Raw genomic sequence first — 21126 nt, 5'->3', positions numbered from 1 at the left:
CAAAAAAAGACTGAGAGTGCATCCTGATGTGTTTCTACTACATTAGCATGTTTGTTCGATGTGCAGATTTGAGTGGATTTTGTAGAACAGTTTTGCAGCTTTGACTGTTATCTGAAAAAAAATCTTGATGATGTATCTTGCACAGTCAGAGCAATGCAAACATCACACTGCAGAGGCAATGTGATTCTTCAGAGTCATAAGCTGAATATACATTATGAATATATGTGTCAGTCAGGGTTTACTGGCTGTAGGTGCTCACATGTGAAAACATATTGAAAAAGCTCTTTTACAGATAGACGACCTCTGAATATGAAAAGCTGAATATGAAAGACCTGTCTCTCCCTTTCTCTTGCTCCCTTCCCCCTCACAGTTCTCAGAAAACCATAAAAGCAGTTCAGAAATGAGAACAGAAATGGAATATGAAATATTCAGAGAGCTTATAGTGTGAACTGTGCTGATCAGAGCAGGAAAAGAGGGTTTCTGTGTGTAGAACAATGATGACACTTTCTCATGCACCGTCAGACTCTATAATACACTCTGTCAAAATTGGATTTTGTCTTGTTTTCCAGTACAATATTTAATTATCCTTAAACCAATGTATTTAAATGTACTTAAGTGGAATTATGTAAGATACTAAGATTTGTTATTAGAAAATAAATTGTTATTTGTTAATAATAAATATATTTATAAACTGTATACATTTTATAAGTATTAATACTAGTTTTATTAATAGTTTTTTTATTGTCATAAGCATAAACCGTAAATAATTTTTGTTAACGATTTATGCTTTAAAGCAAGTTTAGTGTATTGTTTTCCTAGAAATTCTAAAAACACTTAAAACAAGATACATTTCATTGTTTAGAAATAATTCTGCATGAGATAATTAATACTTGTTTTCAAAGAATATATCTTGAATTAACTTAAAGATGAATTGAAAACAAAATAAATAAGGTTTATGCATAAAATGTTGAAAGGATAACAAAAATGCTAAATTGTCCTGTTTTAAGGTTGTTTTACTGGAAAAAATACAAAAATACTGATTAGGAGTTTTATTTGCAGTGTGCTTGACTCTACACAGCACACACATGAAAGTGAATGTTGCTCTACTTTCTGCTTTTAAAGACTGTTTGATCATGTGCTGTATTATTTCCCAAGGTAAATGAGAGGAAATGGAAGAAGACTTTGAACAGCAAATAAACACACTTGCATTAAAGTGCACACTTAAATCTGAGTCCCTGAACTTGAGCTGATGCAAGAGCATGAAGAAGAATCAAAGCAGCCTCGCATTTTATATTTCATCTCTTCATTATGTACGAGCTGCTGTGTGCTGGAAATTGGGCAAATACTTTGATTATGCATGACAATTAGCATGTGCGTACACTACTGACATGAATTGCGCTGGTTCAAAAAGAAAACTCTAGGGACAAATGGCCTGTTAGATCTACCATTAAAGTTTTAATCCACTGCAGAGGTCTTAAGGTTATCAGTGTTTTCAGGGTTAATGACCTGCTGCTGTTTGTGTGTTTTGTGCGACAGAAGCTCGCTGTCAGAAGTTGTCCTGTGGGGACGGCCGCCAAACCCCTCGCCCTCATCAAGCCGCCCAGCCAGAGCATCGCCATCTCTGTGGTGCAAGCAAAGACTCCTGTTTCCATGGTGACGGCACACATTAATGGACAAAAGGCGTTGAGTTCTGAGACGCTCCAGACATCCCCCATCAACCTCCAAACACCCGCTGGACAGCACATCAGCTGCTCACAGGTACAATTACACAACACTTTACTAACATCAGCCAGCCACAAATACAATAAATTCATCCGAAGCACTTCCATCACAACCTCTACAGATATACTTCGTCATTCTGAAATAGTTCAGCATGAAACAGGAGCGGACCCTCAACCTCACGACACAATTACAGTAATGTACAACATCATGCATTGACAGATGATACATTCAACCAAGTGGGCTTCTCAGTGTGGGTCAGTTCTGCCTGGAAGTGCTGTCCCCTTGCACAAAGTGTGCACTTAAAGCATTAGTTCACTTCCCGAATCAAAAAAATCCTGATAATTTTCTTACCTCCATGTCATCCAAGATGTTCATGTCTTCAGTCGCAAAGAATTTAAGGTTTTTGAGGGAAACATTCCAGGATTTTTCTCCATATATTGGACTTAAATGGTGGCCAACAGGTTCAAATTGCAGTTTCACTGCAGCTTCAAAGGGCTCTACATGATCCCAGCCGAGGAATAAGGGTCTTATCTAGTGAAACGATCAGTCATTTTCTAAAAAAATTAAAATTTATTTACTTTTTAACCACAAATGCACATCTTGCACTAGCTATGCTATGCACGTCTGCAAATTCACACATTATGTAATCATGTTGGAAAGGTCACACACGGTTAGCTCTTTTTCTGTAAACTCTGGTTTAGAAAGGTAGGGTAGGGCAAAAAACTCTCAACATCTAGTTTGTAGACAGATTTTTGTTTTTCTGGTTAAAATTGGGATTGTGCTTGTAAATCAGTGACTGATAAGAATGCTTGTTATTGTTACTACTAAATAAAAATAACAAAATAAAAAAATGTCACTGTTGTAATAAAACTATTTCACTATTAAATAAAATCAGGGTATTTAATAATAATAGTAATAATTAATTTTACAGAAATTTTACAGTTTTTGGAAAACTGCAGGTGACCTATTAACATAGAGGCGCCTATAACTTTAAACCATTAGGAAGGTCTAAGGTTTTATCACAAAATATTATATTATTATGATAACATATACAACAACACTCTCTTAATTTTTGCCAGGAGGTCAGAAGTCTGTGCCTTAAATATGAAATGTCAGCCTCTTATACATCCACTGAGAAAAAACCCCTGGGCTGCATTTCCCAAAAGCATCATAAGCCTAAATAGATCATAGATCCATTGCTAACAATGGTCTCTACAATCAACTTAGCTTACGATGCTTTTGAGAAATGCAGCCCTGTACACTTCTCAGAGTCCTCTACTAAACTACTGTACATCCCTTTTCATCCAAAAGTGTAAATTTCATTAGAGAGAAATGCTAATTTCCCTATTTTTACCCAAAATAGGTTGGTGTGAGCATTACTGAGTGCTAAACACATGTAATATTTCATTTATACTGGAAGCTGGAAGGTGCCTTAGTGCAGAAATTCCAAAATTGCCTCATAGAAGTAATATATCTTATGACGCTCCAGTTGATCCCTAATGTGGATGCAGACATTGAGCTATTGCTGTAGCTGAATTAAAAATAAAGAGGAAAAATTTGATTAAACATGAAGACACACAGCTGCGACAAGCATGGTTTACATATACATACGTTTTATTCAAATTAATTGTGCAACTTCTGTAAACAAAATATTGTATTTTTAATTTTTAGTTAAGACTATTAAGATTGTTCTTCACTCACTCACTCACTCACTCACTCACTCACTCACTCTGTCTTGCCTTTTGTTGTCAGTTGTCTTATGCTATGCTCATATGTTTGTCCACAGACGTTTACAGACAAGTTTTTTATTTACTCAGATCATACAACACTGGACACACTCAAAGTACAGTATTACGATACATTTGTTCTTCTGTCACTCATACTACTATCATACTATTTTGTTGAATTAATTGAAATAATCTGTCCACAAACTTCTGAAAAACAAAGCATTTTTTATTGTTTGGCAAACAGGTACAGTGTTTCAAAATATTGTACAGTCATCAGTAGCCTTGTTGTTTACATCAAATAAAAAATATGGTCTGCTCTGGTTGGAGTGTGTCCTGGTGCAGGTCTTTATAAATAATAGCACCTTCCCAACAGAAGAGACTCTTTATTCGCATGAGTAGTCACCCCCTCCACTGTTTCTTTCACTCTTCCTCCCCCTTCTCTTTCCCTTCCCCCTCCTTCATGCTGGAACGCTGTGATTGTTTTACTGCCTTTTATAGCTGTATTGTTTGGGAGAGTGAAGCTGTTTTCAGCTCTCCCAGCTGCCAACTGATTCAAACCCTAAAATACCCATCACACTGGAGGAGGAGAACCAATCACAGCCTTTTTGTTTTGTTGATGAATACAGGAGGGGGGAGACATCTCAGACCACCTGGCCAGTCATTTGGAGCCGGATAATAAGTTGATTGTGGTCCGGTGTGGATGCATATGCTAACAGCATCATTTAAGCACACATGTACCATATGAAGCAGTTTTACAAAAACAAAACAACAAGGATAAAACAGCAAATAGTTGTAGTATGTGTGTTTTTTTTTGTTTTTTTTTAAGTTTTATTATAATAATTATTTTTTTTATTTATGAGTGCCTTTCAAGACACTCAAGGACACCTTACAATAAAAAAATACATAATTAAAGCAGAAGAAAACACAATAAACAATAATACAAAGAAAAAGCAATACCCAATAACGTAACTAAATCACTCAGGATAGGCTAATCTAAAAAAAATGAGCTTTGAGATGCTATTTAAAAAATTGAGATACTAAAACTATTATGTATGTCCTGAGGTAGAATATTCCAAATCAGTTATAAGAATTAGCAACATCTTTACCAAAGTTTGTATGATTGGATTTGTAAATCGCCAGTGGATAGCAAAGGTTAGGGCTGTTGCATTTTTTCATGTGCACTCCTGACATATATTAAAAATTGTCACCCCCTCCACTGTCACCCCCTATCATTTTAATCATAATTGTTGAGAATTTTTTTTTTTGATGATATACAGTTTTTTGAGATGAAATAAGATTTGAGGAGCATACAGTACATTTAAAACAAATTTGTAAAGAATATTATTATTATTATTATTATTTATAAAAAAAAAAAAATATTTGTTAGAACATCCAAATGTTATATAGTTTGTAGAACTGGATGATAAAAGCATGCAGGAAGGGAAAAATTTGTATTATGGCTGTAATGTTTGTAAATGTTAGAATGTTCAGATAATATAGCTTGTCAAAATGAAGAATTTGAAGGTACAAGCAACAAAATATCAAATATCTATGCTTGAATGTTAGAGAATGTTAGATCAATCATGTACAGTTTGAACAGATGAAACAAGCCAGGATTTCCTGTAGCCCAAACAGTAGTGCATGGCTCTATCAACATCAATGATTGAATTCTCAGGGAAAGCAAGAAATTTGTACCTTGAATGCGATGTAAGAGGCTTTGGATAATAGCATCTGTCAGTCGCTATGTAAATTAAAATCACAAATGTTCATCACTACAGTATTTTGATTTGCATATAACAATGCTAGAGTGTTATAACTTAATTTTATTATTGGGGTTAAATTTCTTATTATTTGACTGTAAAACAATGTATGAATTATATCTATGTGTATTGTTAAATTAGACCTCAAATAATGCTTGTATTATCATGTATTATTAGTGTCCATGTGCAAATGAGATGAAGGATGTAAAAGGTTATTTCAGAAGGCAACCTATATTTCAACACAGGAAACACAAAAGAGGAATATTAGGCAACAGATTGCTCTCAGAGATTGGGTTTACTATTTACAGAGTCCATAAAAATGGAGTCCAGCAGCACATCTTTGAGAAAGGTCGTTCTTCTGTCTGCCTCCCTCTGATCGTCCTTCTGCAGATGTCTTTACTTTTTTTAAAGGGATAATCCACCCCAAAATGAAAATGTTGTCATTAATCACTTACCCCGATGTCAAAAAACCCGTAAAAGCTTTGTTGACACAGAGGAGACAAATTGTTGAATAAAGTTGTTATTTTTGTTTTATTCGCGTACAAAAAGTATTGTCATCGCTTCATAACGTCATGGTTGAACCACTGATGGAAGATGGACTGTTCTGACAATGTCTTTCATACTTTTCTGGACCTTGACAGTGTATTTTACTTGGCATTCTATGGGACAGTCACAAGCCTCCCTGTTTTAATCCTAAATATCTTTAAATGTTGTTCCGAAGAAAAACAAAGCTTTTACGGGTTTGGAACGACATGGGGGTAAATGATGAATGACAAAATTTTCTTTTGGGGTGGAGTATCCCTTTAAGTAGCAGTCAGAAATGTTGCTCTGCTGTTTTGCATTGATGTCAGTGCAGAACAAAAGAGACTTATTTAGAGCGGAAATTCTTTATGTTGGTTTCCAGGAATCAGTTGAATAGATTTAATTACCATTGTTGAAACAAGTCAAGTCACCTTTATTTATATAGTGCTTTATACGACGCTCCAGGAGCGTAACAGTGTTAAACAGTGTGCTGATAATCCAAGAGGACAACAGAAAACAGTCAGTTTATTAGTTAAAGTCAGTTCATTGTTGATTCAGTGATGTCATCGTCCAGCTCAGTTCAGTTCTCTTACAGTAGTGTCTGTGCAGTCAAGTCAACAGTGTTGCCAGAAATCGTGTCCCCAACTAAGCAAGCCAAAGACGACAGTGGCAAGGAACCAAAAATCCATCGGTAACAGAAATGGAGAGAAAAGTGCATTTTTGTGTTTCACTGCGCTGCTTTTCAGTTTAATTTTTTTTATGTAAACGTGTCCTAGATGGCAGTCTTTAACCATTTTGCCACATCTTGCTGTTTTCAGCTCCTCTTGCAGGAACAGTCTTTAAGACGCTGTCAAATTAAAAGTTCAAATTCAAAACCCCTGTCAAAACCATGCCTTCTTTTCCATTCATCATTGTTAGTAAACATTTTGAAATGATCTGCAGCTTTGGCGCTTCCAGCGTAGACTGCCTCAAAATGTTGCCCTCAGTTGTATCTAGTGTAGCCTTACAGAGCTCCTTCAAACCACCTAAATGGAGTTGGGATCTGTGCTGATGTTTATGCCCCACTGATAAGTCATCATTGGGGTACTGTGTTACAAACAGCACAGTAGCACGCGCCTGTCCAAAATGCATCACTAATGACTCCCACACACCCGTGACACAGCAAGTGTCAAGTGTTAATTGAATTGCACAGCATCTACATATGCGGAGAGAAAAGCAGAGGGGTGTTCTGATGACACATTTTGACTGCTTCATTTCATTTCCATAAGGTTGTTACTATCCTGGTTCAGCTGACATGTAAGATCATATTTTAGATTTTTTGTTGTTGCGACACGAGTTTTCAATATCGTAAAATAATAGACGTTAGTTTAATGTTAGATTTTTAAGGCTGTTTATTTGTCTGTCTCCATGGTTGAAGTCAGCTGTCCTTTCCAGCAAAAGGCTAATTTAAGTCTGTGTGGGAAAAAAAAAAATGTATATGCTTGTGGTCCAACTATATTGAGATAAACGGCACTGTAATTTTCCCTCTCCATCTATAGAACACTCATCTGTAAGTGTCATTTCCTTGTAGGCCAAATTGCTGAAGATAGTGGCTTTATTAACTATAGTATTTTAACTGCTCACAGCGCCTCCTTGTGGAGTTTGCTGGTACTGAACCACTAGTTAGATAGACAAGATATTGTTGAGTTGTAAAATATATATATATATATATATATATATATATATAATATATTTATATATATATATATATATATATATATATATTTAAAGTCACATTAATATTCTAAGAACTTCTGTGTTAAGAGCAATTTTGATTTCATTATGTACAGCTTTTTTGGTTATTTCTTTTATATTGCTCGTAATGTGAGAATATTGCCATAGAACCTGTAGGTATTTTTGTACCGGAAAAAGGAAGAATTTGTATTTTTGGCAATAAACAACAATATATACTGTATATTTTTACTACAGCATATAACTAAAGAAATTCCATGGGAAGACTTACATGAAAGTTTTTGATTGATTGATGAATTGTAGAATCAAAATTTTCTTGAGTTAATATGATAGTACAGTTTGAATAGAATGTCTCATACAGTAATATAGAAATGTCAGATTTGACTGTCATTGAATTCAGCAGTTGTTTAAACAGTTATAAGGTCTATGAAAACTTACACTTGTGTCATTCCAAACCTGAATGATTTTGTTTCCTTTTTCTACCACTAAAATAGACCATTGCATTTTAAATGTTCTGGTAAACAGCTAAAAATAGGAGCTTTAGTTAATATTTACAAAGCATAATGGGGCTTCAGTCCAGAATAAGCTTTATAGCTTCTGACCGAACATAAACTCCTGCTGGAAGTGTTTCAGTCTTGTTCCTTTGTGTGAGAAGCCTTTTACACTCATTTCTGTCCTACACAGGTCTAATCAGGCCTCTGAATCCTCAAACTGTCTGTGACATTCCAGGAAAGAGCAGTATTGTTAGCGTTCACCTGACATTTCGGTCTTAGGGCAGCTGCAGGGACTGATGGGTAATTCACTGCAGGCCTGCTGTTTAATTCAGCACTTTCACAAAATACAAGCTGAATGCCGCAGCTCAAGGTTACTGCTGTCTCTCTGTCTGCTAGGATTCAGCAATTACTAAAATCACAGCCCTGACGGAGCAAGACATTTTATCCGGACCGTTGTCATGGGAACAGGCCGCAGGCTGCCCCACCTCCTCATGTCGGTTTGCTACTGCATAATAGACAGAGATGAGTGACTGAGAGGGATTTTAAAGCAGTACGTCTCAAACTCTTGTCTCGTATACTTCTGGTTATATAAACCTCCTGTGACAGTAGGACATAAAGTGCAAAATTGGTGCTCACAGTGGCCATGGATGACATTAGAGCGTCTACAGCAAACTAAAGCTTAGGAAGCAAAAGTAGTTTAATACTTAGTGTATATATAATATTATTATATATGTCTGATTCCTTAAAGGAATATGGTTTAAATTTGAAATGAAGTGATTAGTGCAAACATGAAAAGGGTTCTTTAATTGAAATGTAAAATCTTTAATTGAAATCATTTTGTCGCATGTTAAAATGTTAAAAATGCTCTTTCTGATTTTCTTTGTAAATTTGAAGTTTAAATTGAGCATCCAGTGGACACTTCATCCCATAAGGCCATGGGAGAAGAGTAGCAGTGAAGCAACCCAAGTGACTTTGTAGGTCCCATGACAGTAACAACGTGACTAATGTAGTACCTCTGTACATAAACTACATAGAACACACCTTTTAAATAGTTGCAAAGTAAGATCTTATTCAAAAAAGTACCTACTCAGAGAATATGCGATTTCAAATGTTTTTTTATTTTTGACTGATACTGTAGACATCAGCGTCAGATCCAAACTATAAACTTTTATGCTAGTTACATCAGTGATTATTTGAATGTTTGTATCATAAAAAGAGAAGATATCGAATGGTTTACCGTTTCTAATGCAGTTTCATATGCAGATTTGAATTTTCAAATGACACCAGTGTTATCATGTTTCAGAGGTTTAATAAATCAGTCAAACATGAACAAATTAGTATAAAGAAATAACTGTACAGATTGGTCTTCCAACCCACTGATCCACTGATTTATTCTGATCAATTAATGAGTTAAACTACCTCAGTAAAACAAAAGAATCACCACTTAATGACTGACTCAAAATGAGCCATGAAATGAGTCAATCCCAAGAGCATATTTGTGTACCAGTTTTTGTTTCAATTCCCTGAAAAGCACAGTTAGAAGAACCACTTAATGGAAATGAATCTGGCTCTTCTGTCCTCTTTGGCTGGTTAGCATGAACAGTAGATGAAGTAACTATACAATTACGGATCTTTTTTCCATCATTATATCCTCCTAACTTCTTAAATGATTGCTATTCCTGTCTCATCATATGTTTGGTTTCTCTCTGACAGATGTTGGGAGCGCTCACCGCAATCCCAATTAAGGTGCCTCAAATCAGCTCTTTGCAGCGGCTGGCAGGACACTCACCCAGTGTGCTACCTCAGGTAATACACAACATTAAAAAACATTAAAACCTTTATTCCTGAAACCTTATTATTTACAAATAATTTTCATAGCAGACACTTTTAAAACATGTAAAATACATGGCAAGTGTCAAGTGTAGATAATAAAACGGGAGCAGCTAAAAGTGAGAATGAGAGAGATTCATAACGGACACTTTTATTTATATTATTGGTTTTTGTCCCTACTTTATTCTTTCCTTTAAGAGAGTTTATTTTTTTGTAATTAATGAAATAATTGCATTAATAATTGATTCATGAATATATTGAATTAAACTGAATAAATTGAGTGGCTGACATATGTAGTATCCTTTTCATCAACAAGTATTTCTGAACAATATTGCATATTAACATATATGTAAGTGTATGTCTTAAAGTTCACCCAGAAATTAAAATTTGTTGTTACAGTTTTTCTGAATTGCTAAAACACATTTCTTGAAACCATCACTCATTTTCTCAAAACCTTAAACACAAATCCAAATTCTCAAACTAAATTCACGAAACCTCTGACTCTTCAATTAAAATCAAACAATCACTGCACAAGCATTTCACTTGCACTCAAAATCAAACTGTGCTCTTCTCAAACTAAATTCACGAAACCTCTGCTTCACAGTGTGATAAGTGTTTAAGTGAATGAACGTGTTTAAGGTTTAGCAGAAACAGTGCTTTATTTGACAAATTGGTTTAAGCTAGTGAGAATTTAGTTCAGAGAATGGAGTTTAGTGGTTTAGCAATTCAGAAAAACTGTAATTTACTCTCAGGTTACTTATTTTCTTCAGTATGACAGTATAGAAGATTGAAACTGTGGTTTTTTGGTGATTAATAAAATGCAAGTTCATGGCTACCATCACTTTGAGAATCAATAAAGAATATACAGGCAAAACAAAATTATTATTTACAACATTATTACCTTTAATCCATAGTTTCAGACAAACAGGATTTTTTTTCTGTAAACTGGTTTGTTTGGACAGTTCATTCTAATGAATTGGTTCAGATAATCGATTCACCAGCTCGTTTACGTAATCACAAAATTAAGTCACGTATACACAAAGCATCCAATAATGATGTGAAACGTGGATGTTTTACATGTCTAAAGCATATAAAGTCAATAAAATTGTTTTAATCAACTCACCTTTTTACATAAAACCATGGCACTTGTTCTCTAAATGACTATTGCTGGAGTAAAATTCCTCCATCATCAGTTTTGTATCATAATGGCAAAATGCATTTGAAATTATACCAATGTGAAAATAGCCAGAAAACTTTGTGCTCACATAGATCTTTATACACAAACTATTCATTTATGACTTAAACATCTGAGATGAATTTAAAGAGATCATAAATGAGCCAAAATTCATCCAAAATACCCTGAAACTAATCAAATGTCAAACAAAAGCTGTCAGAAACTACAACTGAAAGATTGAACGATTTTGTTTAAGAAATTAAAGTATTTCAAGCCAAAGCCAAAAGCCATCTGCTGCTTTGGGGACTAAACTTTGTGGTCTGTGTTTTTTTAGGTTAGGCCAAAGACTCTCATTCCAGACAGCCTTCCCCACAGCCCATGTCGAGAGCAGCAGTCCGGTCAAACGCTGGCCGTACCACAGAGCATGGCTGTGGTCAGCCCAAAGAGCCAAGGCGCATCTTTGCCAACTGCCAACAGCACCTTCAGTCACGAGAGACTCTCCAATGGGCAGGAAGGGTGTTCCTCTTTGCCCTTGTCTGCGCCGAGCACTTCCACAGCCTCTGCAAGTCAAGGGGTGGCTTACGCCATCATCTCAGCAACCTCGCCTGTAGCCCATAGGGTGTCAGGAGTAACCGAGGCCATTAAGGTGCAACCACTGATTTTCAGCCCTGACAGCAAGGTCAGAAGACCTTTCATCACCTACTTAACAATTAAACATGCCGCTCAGCATGCTGAATTAGTTTTGAACTTGCATGATGCTGTTAGTGTCACACTGTGGCAAATGCTAATTAGATGCACAGTATCTGTTCAGTTGATTTAAGATTTTTAATGTGTGTATCCAGGTTATAATCATTCAGCCCCAGATTCCCAGCAACTCCAAGAGTTCTCCGGCCTCACAAACTAACAGTCCTGTGAAGGAGCCAAGCCCTGACCCCTCAACCCCATCTAAAAAGGAGGAGGATCCAGAGGTACATTCACAACCAGTTTTAATTGTTAGAAAAAAAAGTTTGTATAACAGTTAATTGTTGATATGACCAGTGCACTTAGACAGGAAGAGACCATCTGATTGACACGGCAGTGACATATTACAGCAGTGTTGTAAAACTGGAGGCCAAGACAGGACTCAGACTGTCAAGTATGAGTTTGAGACCATATTATTTATGACTAGTCGAGACCCGTTTATTAGAGTCTGAGTCCAGGCCAAATATTCCTGAAAATATAATCTTGAACCCTGACTTGTGGAGGACTTGATTCTGTGTCTGGTATTGTCTGGACTTGAGTACTACAACATTGAATTACAGTTCATCCAAAGCATTTTCTTATTCTTGGAATCTTGCGACTTACAGTTGAGGAATACAAGAAACAATGTATCATAAGATGGCAATTAACACGAGAAGTGCCTGTTATACAAGGTTTCAGTAATCATTCAAAATAGTAAAAAGCTAAGACAGGAGGATAATAAGAGAACAGAAAAATTGAAGGCATAGAATTTTATTTTTAATTATTATTATTATTATTGGAGGCAGTTAGATGCTAATGGAAGAGATGAGTTTTCAGCTGTTTCTTGAAGATTGTGGGGGATTCGGCTGTTTGGATGGAGTTGGGTAGGTCATTCTACCAACAGGGTACGGTGAAAGAAAACATCCTTGAGAGTGATTTTGTGCAGCCACTCATTTACCAACTGCGGGCTTCTGGAAGGGATGTAGATGCATAGGAGAAAGCGGAGGTAGGAGGGTGCAAAGCCTGTGGCAGTTCTGTTGGCAAGCACCAATGTCTTAAACTTTATGCAGGCCATGATTGGAAGCCAGAAAGAGGTGGAGGGGGTGTGCATAGGATGTTGAAGTTTTGTTGTTTGGAATCAGTTTTTGCACTCCGTAGCGCGTTGTTCTGTGAGAGGAAGGAAGATACTTGCTTGAAAACAATGCTTTCAAGTGATTTTGCTATGAAATGAAGGAGAGACACAGGCCTGTAGCTTTCATTAAGTGAGGTGTCTAGTGTAGGTTTTTTAAGCAGTGGGGTTACCGTAGACTGCTGTTGGATGTGGTTTTGTTTGTGAAGTAATTAGCAAAATCGTTAAAGAGGTGGTGGGAGGTGGCGGAGGGGGACAAAGGGGAGTATTGAATGTTTTGAAGAGTTTGCTTGTGTCTGATGCTCTGTTGATCTTGTTATGGAAGAGGGTAGTTTTGGCAGCGTGAAGTTGGGCGGAAAATGAACATAGCAGTGACTGATACCTGCTGAGATCAGCTGAATCTGCTCCATTTTCTCTCCGCTGCCCAGATAACTGTTGCAGGTGTTTGGACATGTTGTCAAGTGAATTCAGTTCTGAAAAGAAATACTTAAATTAACTTCAAAGGTAGTTCAATGTTTAATGTATTAACTTTATTAACCTTCTGTCCTACAGAAAATTGCCTTCATGGTCGCACTAGGCTTGGTCACCACAGAACACTTGGAAGGTGAGTTACATTTAGTGGCAGAGCTAGAGTTTTATACATGGGGTGGCCAAGGCTAATTCAGGGGGTCCATAGACCATGACAGAAAATCAGTGTATATAACTCCAACCTGGCATAAAAAAGCATGAATAAATCCTACAATTGGTTATTTCAGGGGGTTATTTTTACATTAATGAGTTCAAATGTTAGTTTATTGGAACTTATTTCTCTTATTTCTATCATCTGATTAACCAGCGGTTGGAGCAAAAGATGCAAAAGTGTAGTTTGTAAATGTTTTTAAATAAACCTAAAACTTCAACTTACTTCAAACAGAAATGCCAACTTTTGAGTTTAGCCTAGAGTGAGAATTATTAAGTTTGTGATTAAGTACATATAATTTTTTTATGAGTAAAAATTCAATAAATGTAATGTTTGCAAAATTCTTCTCTCTAGTGTAATTTTTTTTTTTTCACTCGAATTTTTATAATAATGTTATATCTATAAATTTTTATTAAGTATAATAAAGTAATTATATGAGTAAAATTTAAACACTGATTTAATAATTAATTTGTAGTTTATCTTTCAACATGCCCTTGTATGTTCATTCATGTTTATTTCATACTAGTTAAAATACAGTCCTACTTCGCATGAACCTAGGCAAAGCGGGAGCGCACATGAACCGTCACACCACTAAAGAGCTCCAAAACTGTATTTATCGGTCAAAATTCTTAACTCTTTCCCCGCCATTGATGAGTTATCTCGTCTTTTAATAGAAAACGCTAAAAGAGTTTTTACGTCTTTTCGTGTTTTAACTGTTATACACTCGGGGGCGCACATCTTCTGAATGAGTATGAAACCTCCCGAACAAAAACACACATGAACGGTATGGAGAAACGAGCAATCTCTTATATACACATATGCATATGAGAAATAATACGATTATCAGCAATAGACAGCATATAAATGAAAACTGCATAATGTTACAGAGTAAAATGTTGAAGTGGTATATGTCTGTGCAAGCTCTGGAGGTGTTGATGGAAGAGATTTAATGGATTTATGCTTTGATAATCATACTGAATGTTATCCAGATGTAGTTTTTGATAAAAATTTGATTTTCTCACCTTTTTGCTCAAAATTATGCATTTTTAGAGCGTAATGTGAAAGTTAGCAGAGGTTGGAAGGTACACCGGACGAGATGAAGCGTTCATGAGTTTGAGGCTAAAATAAATGGTTCTTTCAGTATGATTAAACAAAGAAAATGAAATAGTCGCATATTAAATTTTGGGTACGTGAATTTGACGTTATTATGTGTTTTTGATTTTGTGTGTTTAAAAATATGGTGAATTGTAATTATAATATGAATTAAATTAAGTACAATTAAAATTGAATAAAATTCAAAGTTTATAATAATATAGTTTTTTATGTTTATAATTTTTGAATTTTTTATGTTTTTATGATTTACCTATGAGCTTTTTAGATTTTTCCATTAAACATTAATGTCTTATTTTCCAAGTTGGAAATCACCCTTCAAAATAGAGCCAAATATCAATATATAATCAATAGACTGAATTTTTGATATCAGTATAAATTTTTTATGTGATGGTCATTTTGTGGTGCTGTTTGTTAAAAATATTTTTGATGATTGTTAATTGTTTTGATATTAATGTTCTTGAAGAAATATGTGTATTCAGTTCAGTTGCATTTTACATATCAGGGAATATGTATAATGTTGAATATTCAATTCCAATTCAAGATCCTGTGTGTTGTGGCCCATTATATTCAAATTCACACTGAAAGGAGACAATTATTCTGATTTCTGCTTAACTTTGAATGAAACCATTTAACACATTAACAAAGAATAATTTTGAGGTGTTAGGGGTTTGTGTGTGAATTTGGGGTTTTGTTTTCATTTATGTATGGTGTTTTGATTTATGTGAAGGAGAGAAAAAGGCGAAGCACAGCTAACCCTGCGTACAGCGGACTGTTTGAACCAGAGGTCTGTCTGCCAGTCATAATTTCTTTAAATAATGGTCATTATATGGCTTTGTTCATTTGTAAACATCTTGTATCTCGCTTTTCAGCGCAAACGACTTGCCTCCAATTACCTGAACAGTGCGATGTTTCTGTCGGCGAGAGGTAAAACAGATTTCTACTTCTTTCAACATAATGGTGTTGGGGTTGAGCTGAAAAATAATGCATGAAATACAGAGAAACATGTTTAAAAAGGATCAATTAAACTCACACATTCACCATAAATACTCATGTCTTAATAGTTCTTTAACCAGTGACTTTTCTTTGTCATGAAAGGTTGACTAATAAAGCCAAATGCTAAATGCTTTAACCTGCTGAATTTACGCCAACATTGCTGTTTAACTCTAATAACTCCGTTTTGTCAATGTGACGGCTACTAATCTACTCTCTGCTTTCACTCACACGCTAGACTCTGAGGAGCTCTGCTGGAAGGTACATCTTTACTCTAACATCACTCTCTGTGTGTGAATCTCTTGTGACAAGAATATATACTGTATATAGTTTTTTGAGATATTGGTTTGACATGTTTTAAATATACAAAAATGACCAAAATATATCAGAAAAATGTGAATTCAGTCATCATTTAATTAACCTTTTCTGTTCCAAACCGGTATGACTTTTTTTTTTTGTGGAACATACTCACACAAAATGTACTGTTATGGTACTTTCCAATTTGAATACAATTACAATACTCAGTTCTCAGGGTAAAGTACTTTAGAAATTAAGTAAAATTGAAATACTATGTAAGTAAATTACAATTGAAATACGTTACAGCTTTGGTCAAAAAGCTGTTTTTGTTTTCAACCAAATGTTTCTATTTCAGGCATTTAAATACAGTAAAATCTTTATTGTTTAAGCATACAATAAAACTATTTTAGTTGGTAAAAAACATGTTTATTGAACTGGAAAAAAATTATTTAAAAAATCTTTTAAACTTTTTGACTATTTCTCATCGTAAACAAACACTATGACACCTATTATAACTTACCGATCAACTAACATGACCATTGCAATAAAAGAAAAAAATAAATAAACAAAACCAGTATATTAGCACTATCATATAGCACAAACAGTTTCATGTGACCAGCCTGATGCATTGCAGTGGAAATAGTAATGTGATGTGTTCTAAAAACTTTGGGATAAAAGATGTTATAAGGTGATGGGATTATTTAAAAAGGTTTTTTCTTGTTTTATTTATTTATTTATTTTTACAGCTTTTTCTTTTTACTTGTGAAAGGGCTAATAGTTATATATTTAAATAATATTAAAAGTGTATATTAAGAATTGCTGACAGACTGTTGTGTGGTGTGTTTCTGTAAATGTGTGTGTGTGACATAGGAGGAGCGGCAGCATGATGCTCACTGTGCAGTGTGTAAACAGGAAGGAGATCTTCAGCCGTGCCACACCTGTACCCGCGCCTATCACCCTGACTGCCTGCATCCACTTCTCAAAACTGCCACCCGGGGCATGTGGATGTGCCCCAAGTGCCAGAAGAAAGTATGTTCCTCTTTGCTTTAAACACACATTATAAAAACCCCAACAGCACAAGGATGTCTGCAGGACATTTATTTTATGTTTTTCATTTCATCTGGACAATGTAATATTCTGCATGGATACAACCTAAACGTTTGTCTCATGCAGTTATTAAAGTAATAAATTAATCTTGTTTTAGGAATAATTTGATATTTTTACTAGAAAAAAAAATCTATATATAGCTGTCCTCTTTTTGTGTCATAATGATAACATAAATTCAACATTTCTGATGAAAGTGCCCAAGTCATATTGAAAATGATATTCTGTTACAAATACATAATTTAGAGGAAAAGCTGGAATAATTTAGGGGAATAATTATATTCTTTACTGTAGACAGTTAGCCATTTTAGAAGAAAAAATTATCAAAAATGTCTACAGTTAAAAGCTTTAATTTGGTCAACATTATTAAATTTAGTTGCCTAATCCCTGACAGCATGCATACATCTCAGAGATGACTATTTAATGTGTGTTTACATCTGGAAGACATATTCTTAGAGTGATTGCTCATCAGCAATATGTCTTTAGGACGTTTCCTGTTAGACGTCAAATAGACATTTAGAAAATATCTTTTGTCTTTATAAAGACAAAGATTAATAAATACGGTAATAAATGTATTGTTCATTGTTTGTTTATGTTAGTTAATACATTAACCTTATTGTAAAGTGTTACCATGAAATTACACTGTATTTTAAGAGACAATATATTGTTTTTTAAATTACCTTTTTATTTTTAAGCATTGTTTTTCACAATAATGTTCATGTTTTTTGCTTTTTATATTTAACAATATAATTATTACGGTGTTGTTTAGAAAGTTTGAAGTGTTGTTTTTCTTCGTGAATTATTCATTCATACACTACAGAAAAAATTAAAAATCTAATTTTGCAAATGATGCAAAACTATACCCTTAACAAAAATGAAAGTGTGCATTTCTTTAGGTTTTGTTTGTGTAAAGAAGACAAACTGAATCTGCTCATTCTCTGTTCTGCTTCTTTTTTGAAGGTTTTGAACAAAGAGAACTTGTCTTGGCCACAGAACTTCATCCAGTCATATGTTACACATAAAACAGGTGAGCTGTCAAACACATCTGAATGCACTAGCACTCCTCAGGACTCCTCGGTTCTCAGTGATGATGAGGATGAGAATGATGATGAAGATGTGTGTGTTTGTGCAGTGAGAGAGGAGGAACGCAGGAAGCTAATGAGGAGAAACACTGAGCTGAAACTAGAGTGTGAACATCTGAGTGAAGAGGACAAGAGACTCTACGATTCTCTCTCTGTAAGAAACTGCTGAATAGGGCAGAGTTGAAATATTGACTACCTAATTTTTATTTTTCACACACACACACAAACATTAAGACTGTCTGTGCCTGACATTGCTCTGTCAGATATATTTAGTAAAATCTAAGTAAATAATTTGAAATCTGTGTTCAACAGAAATGCATTGAGCAGAAGGAGTGTCTTTTGGGTCAGAAACGGGAGACTCAGACGTCCCTTGAGCGTCTCAAGACTCTGATCCGACTCATTCAGCGTGACCAGATGATCCAAGTAACTATGACGGCCACCACCACCACCGGAGCATCGCTGCTCTCGCTGCCGTGGATCAAAGCCACGGGCACCAGCACCACGGCACCCACAGCTGGCTCCTCCACAGTACAGCACAAAACCACACTTCAGCCGCAAGGCAACAACTGACCCCCAAACCACACAAACACATAGAACAGCTCTCTCTACAAGACCACCAAACGTCTTTGTAAAGAGACACGGACGGTGATCTAACCAACGTGCATTTTCTTCTGGTAATGTCTTACCATAAAATAATGGAAAATTTTGAAAAATAATTAAAAGAAATTATGAGCGTCACTCAATTCATAAGTATTTTTTAAAGCCAACACACAGTGCTCACAAGATTTTTTTATTTTATTTAGTTTTTTAATGTATTATTTTTCTTGGCCTTAATGTATTTATGACTAGATTACGATGCAGTTGCAAGTATATGAAATACGTATTCTACATAGTTAGAAACATTTCTTTTTATGCTTTGCATTTTTTACTGGGGTTTGGTGTGTTTGCGTATCGGGGGGAATAATCGTTCGCATTTAGTTATTGAGAAGGTTAGCGTAGTTATAGTTGAAGACAAGCGACATATGAAATGAAGAGCACTGTACATTGATATATCGAATAAACATTTGTTTGAATTTTTTTAAGAACAATGTTTGCCATAATAATTCAGGTTAAAGTGAGACAGGGAAATGTTTTCATTTTGTTCATTTTGTGTGTACTTGTGAGCATACATACATAAAAAAACAAAAAACAAAAAAACAACATGAAATAATTTTTCAGTATTAATAGAGATAAAAGAACAAAGTATTTAAGATAACAACAGAATTGAGCCTTTTTAGTGAAGAATTTAGTATTTTCATGCTGATGCCTGTTAATGATTTCAAATAAGTATTGGAGAGAGGGATTTTTATACATATATGATTTTTTTTTTATTTCGGCTGTCCCAACAACACAAACGAAAAGGCCATTTGAGTTCTTTGAGTGCCTGATCCCGGAATCCAAAAACTTATGTTTTGTCTCCCCAGTATTTAAAATATGCCAAAAACCCTTGAGTGTTTTTGTACCATTAACTGTATAATGTTTTCATCTCATCTTGCTTTCTTTAAGTGTTTTATGTTTTCATTTTCTTATTCCAAGTCACTCCAAGATTATCACAAGTTGCATTATTATTATTATTATTATTATTTTTAATTGTTTTTTAAATGTTAGAAGTGAACACTGCCTGATGAATAAAAGTAAAAAATTCATATCTAAAACACTCAGTGGAGAAAAATAGGAAATAATTTGAATGGTACTTATTTGGAGGGAATTTAAGCATGTTCATTTAAATGGTTTGTCTTCCTGTGTGGTTCGAAAAACAAAAGAGTTACTACAAAATGCAAAAGAAATAACAAGTCGCACATGGTTAACGACAGCACTGTCGATCTCAACAAAGAATATTTCATTAAAAAACAAACATTGGTTTTATTTATGATTTAGTGTTAAATAATAAATACCATTATTATATATGTGTACCTTTAAGGGCTAACAGACTTGTATTTAACCACATTTGGAGTAAAATTTGTTTTTTTTTCTTTCTTCAGTGTAGAATGATATCTACTGAAATGAAAAATTGTCTTTTGTGTAACATTTTCTATGAAGTCTGTATATGTAATGTAATATTATGGGATAACCTTACACTGTGTCTACACCGGACGCGAGCGTCGCTATGCAACGCGACAAAATACAATAGAACCTAGTATGCTGTCTACACTGGATGCGGCGCGGCGTGACAAATTCCCGACAGTAAACTTCTGCTGCGTTCTATTTATGACGTACTGGCACAAATTTCAAATGATTTTCAACAGTTCTCTATCCAGAATTAAACAAATTTGTAGTTTCACATTTTTTTCTCTTTCTATTTTTTATGTTGCTATTACAGATTAGAAATTAAAACGAACCAAGATTAATAAATGTGAAAAATGTATTATTGTCAAATTATTTTATAACAAATAAATATGACCACAGTTATAATATTACTTATAATAGTACTTATTAATGGTAAGTACAATACATTTAATGATATCAACACTGTTATGTTATTTTGTGTAAGATATTTAAAAGGTGTAACCATAAGTATTTATTGTATATATTAAAATATATAAAGCATTTCCTATACAGACATCATAAAAAGTGTTATTTTTATTTTTTGATAAAATTTAAATCTCATCTCACAGAATCTTTTTCAGTTTCTGTATTATCATATTCAGAATGTAACTTAATGCATATCATCTGTTGTTTCATAATAGTCGCTCCTACTAAGTTCAGACTCCATTGAGATCAGTAATATATATATATATATATATTATATATATATATATATATTTGGCAAGCATCTTTCATGTTTCCAGTAAAAAAAAAAAAAAAAAAAAAAAAAACACCCCTAATTTACTTATTACTTGTTTTCAGAAAAGAATTTCTGGAAATGAAATTGTTTTTATTTTAAAGTAAATAAGTCTTGCTCTACAGATGTTTACTTGTTTTTTATTGGACAAACAAGATGATGCTGATTGAGAAAATAACATGGCAAGGCAGTGGGATGTGACATTATTATCAGCCCTTTCCATGAATATTA

General features: G+C 34.5%; 1 protein-coding gene across 1 annotated transcript in view; it reads left to right on the top strand.

Moving 5' to 3' along the window:
- The window catches only part of LOC109060937 (PHD finger protein 21B-like), a 41847-nt gene extending 21023 nt beyond the window's left edge, over positions 1-20824 (top strand). The window contains exons 2-14 of the mRNA XM_042747031.1: positions 1537-1758; positions 9670-9762; positions 11295-11639; positions 11803-11928; positions 13362-13464; positions 14539-14570; positions 15329-15385; positions 15471-15525; positions 15830-15852; positions 16759-16917; positions 17953-18019; positions 18125-18228; positions 18387-20824. Of these exons, the coding sequence (XP_042602965.1) occupies positions 1537-1758; positions 9670-9762; positions 11295-11639; positions 11803-11928; positions 13362-13464; positions 14539-14570; positions 15329-15385; positions 15471-15525; positions 15830-15852; positions 16759-16917; positions 17953-18019; positions 18125-18228; positions 18387-18644 (1644 nt within the window). The 3' untranslated portion in view covers positions 18645-20824. The remainder of the gene's footprint in view (positions 1-1536; positions 1759-9669; positions 9763-11294; positions 11640-11802; positions 11929-13361; positions 13465-14538; positions 14571-15328; positions 15386-15470; positions 15526-15829; positions 15853-16758; positions 16918-17952; positions 18020-18124; positions 18229-18386) is intronic.
- Positions 20825-21126: the final 302 nt, after the last annotated feature.

The sequence above is a fragment of the Cyprinus carpio genome, chromosome A4 (genome assembly GCF_018340385.1).
Source record: "Cyprinus carpio isolate SPL01 chromosome A4, ASM1834038v1, whole genome shotgun sequence".
NCBI lineage: Eukaryota > Metazoa > Chordata > Actinopteri > Cypriniformes > Cyprinidae > Cyprinus > Cyprinus carpio.
Note: the sequence above shows the minus strand (reverse complement) of the source record. Positions and strands in the feature narration are given on the sequence as shown.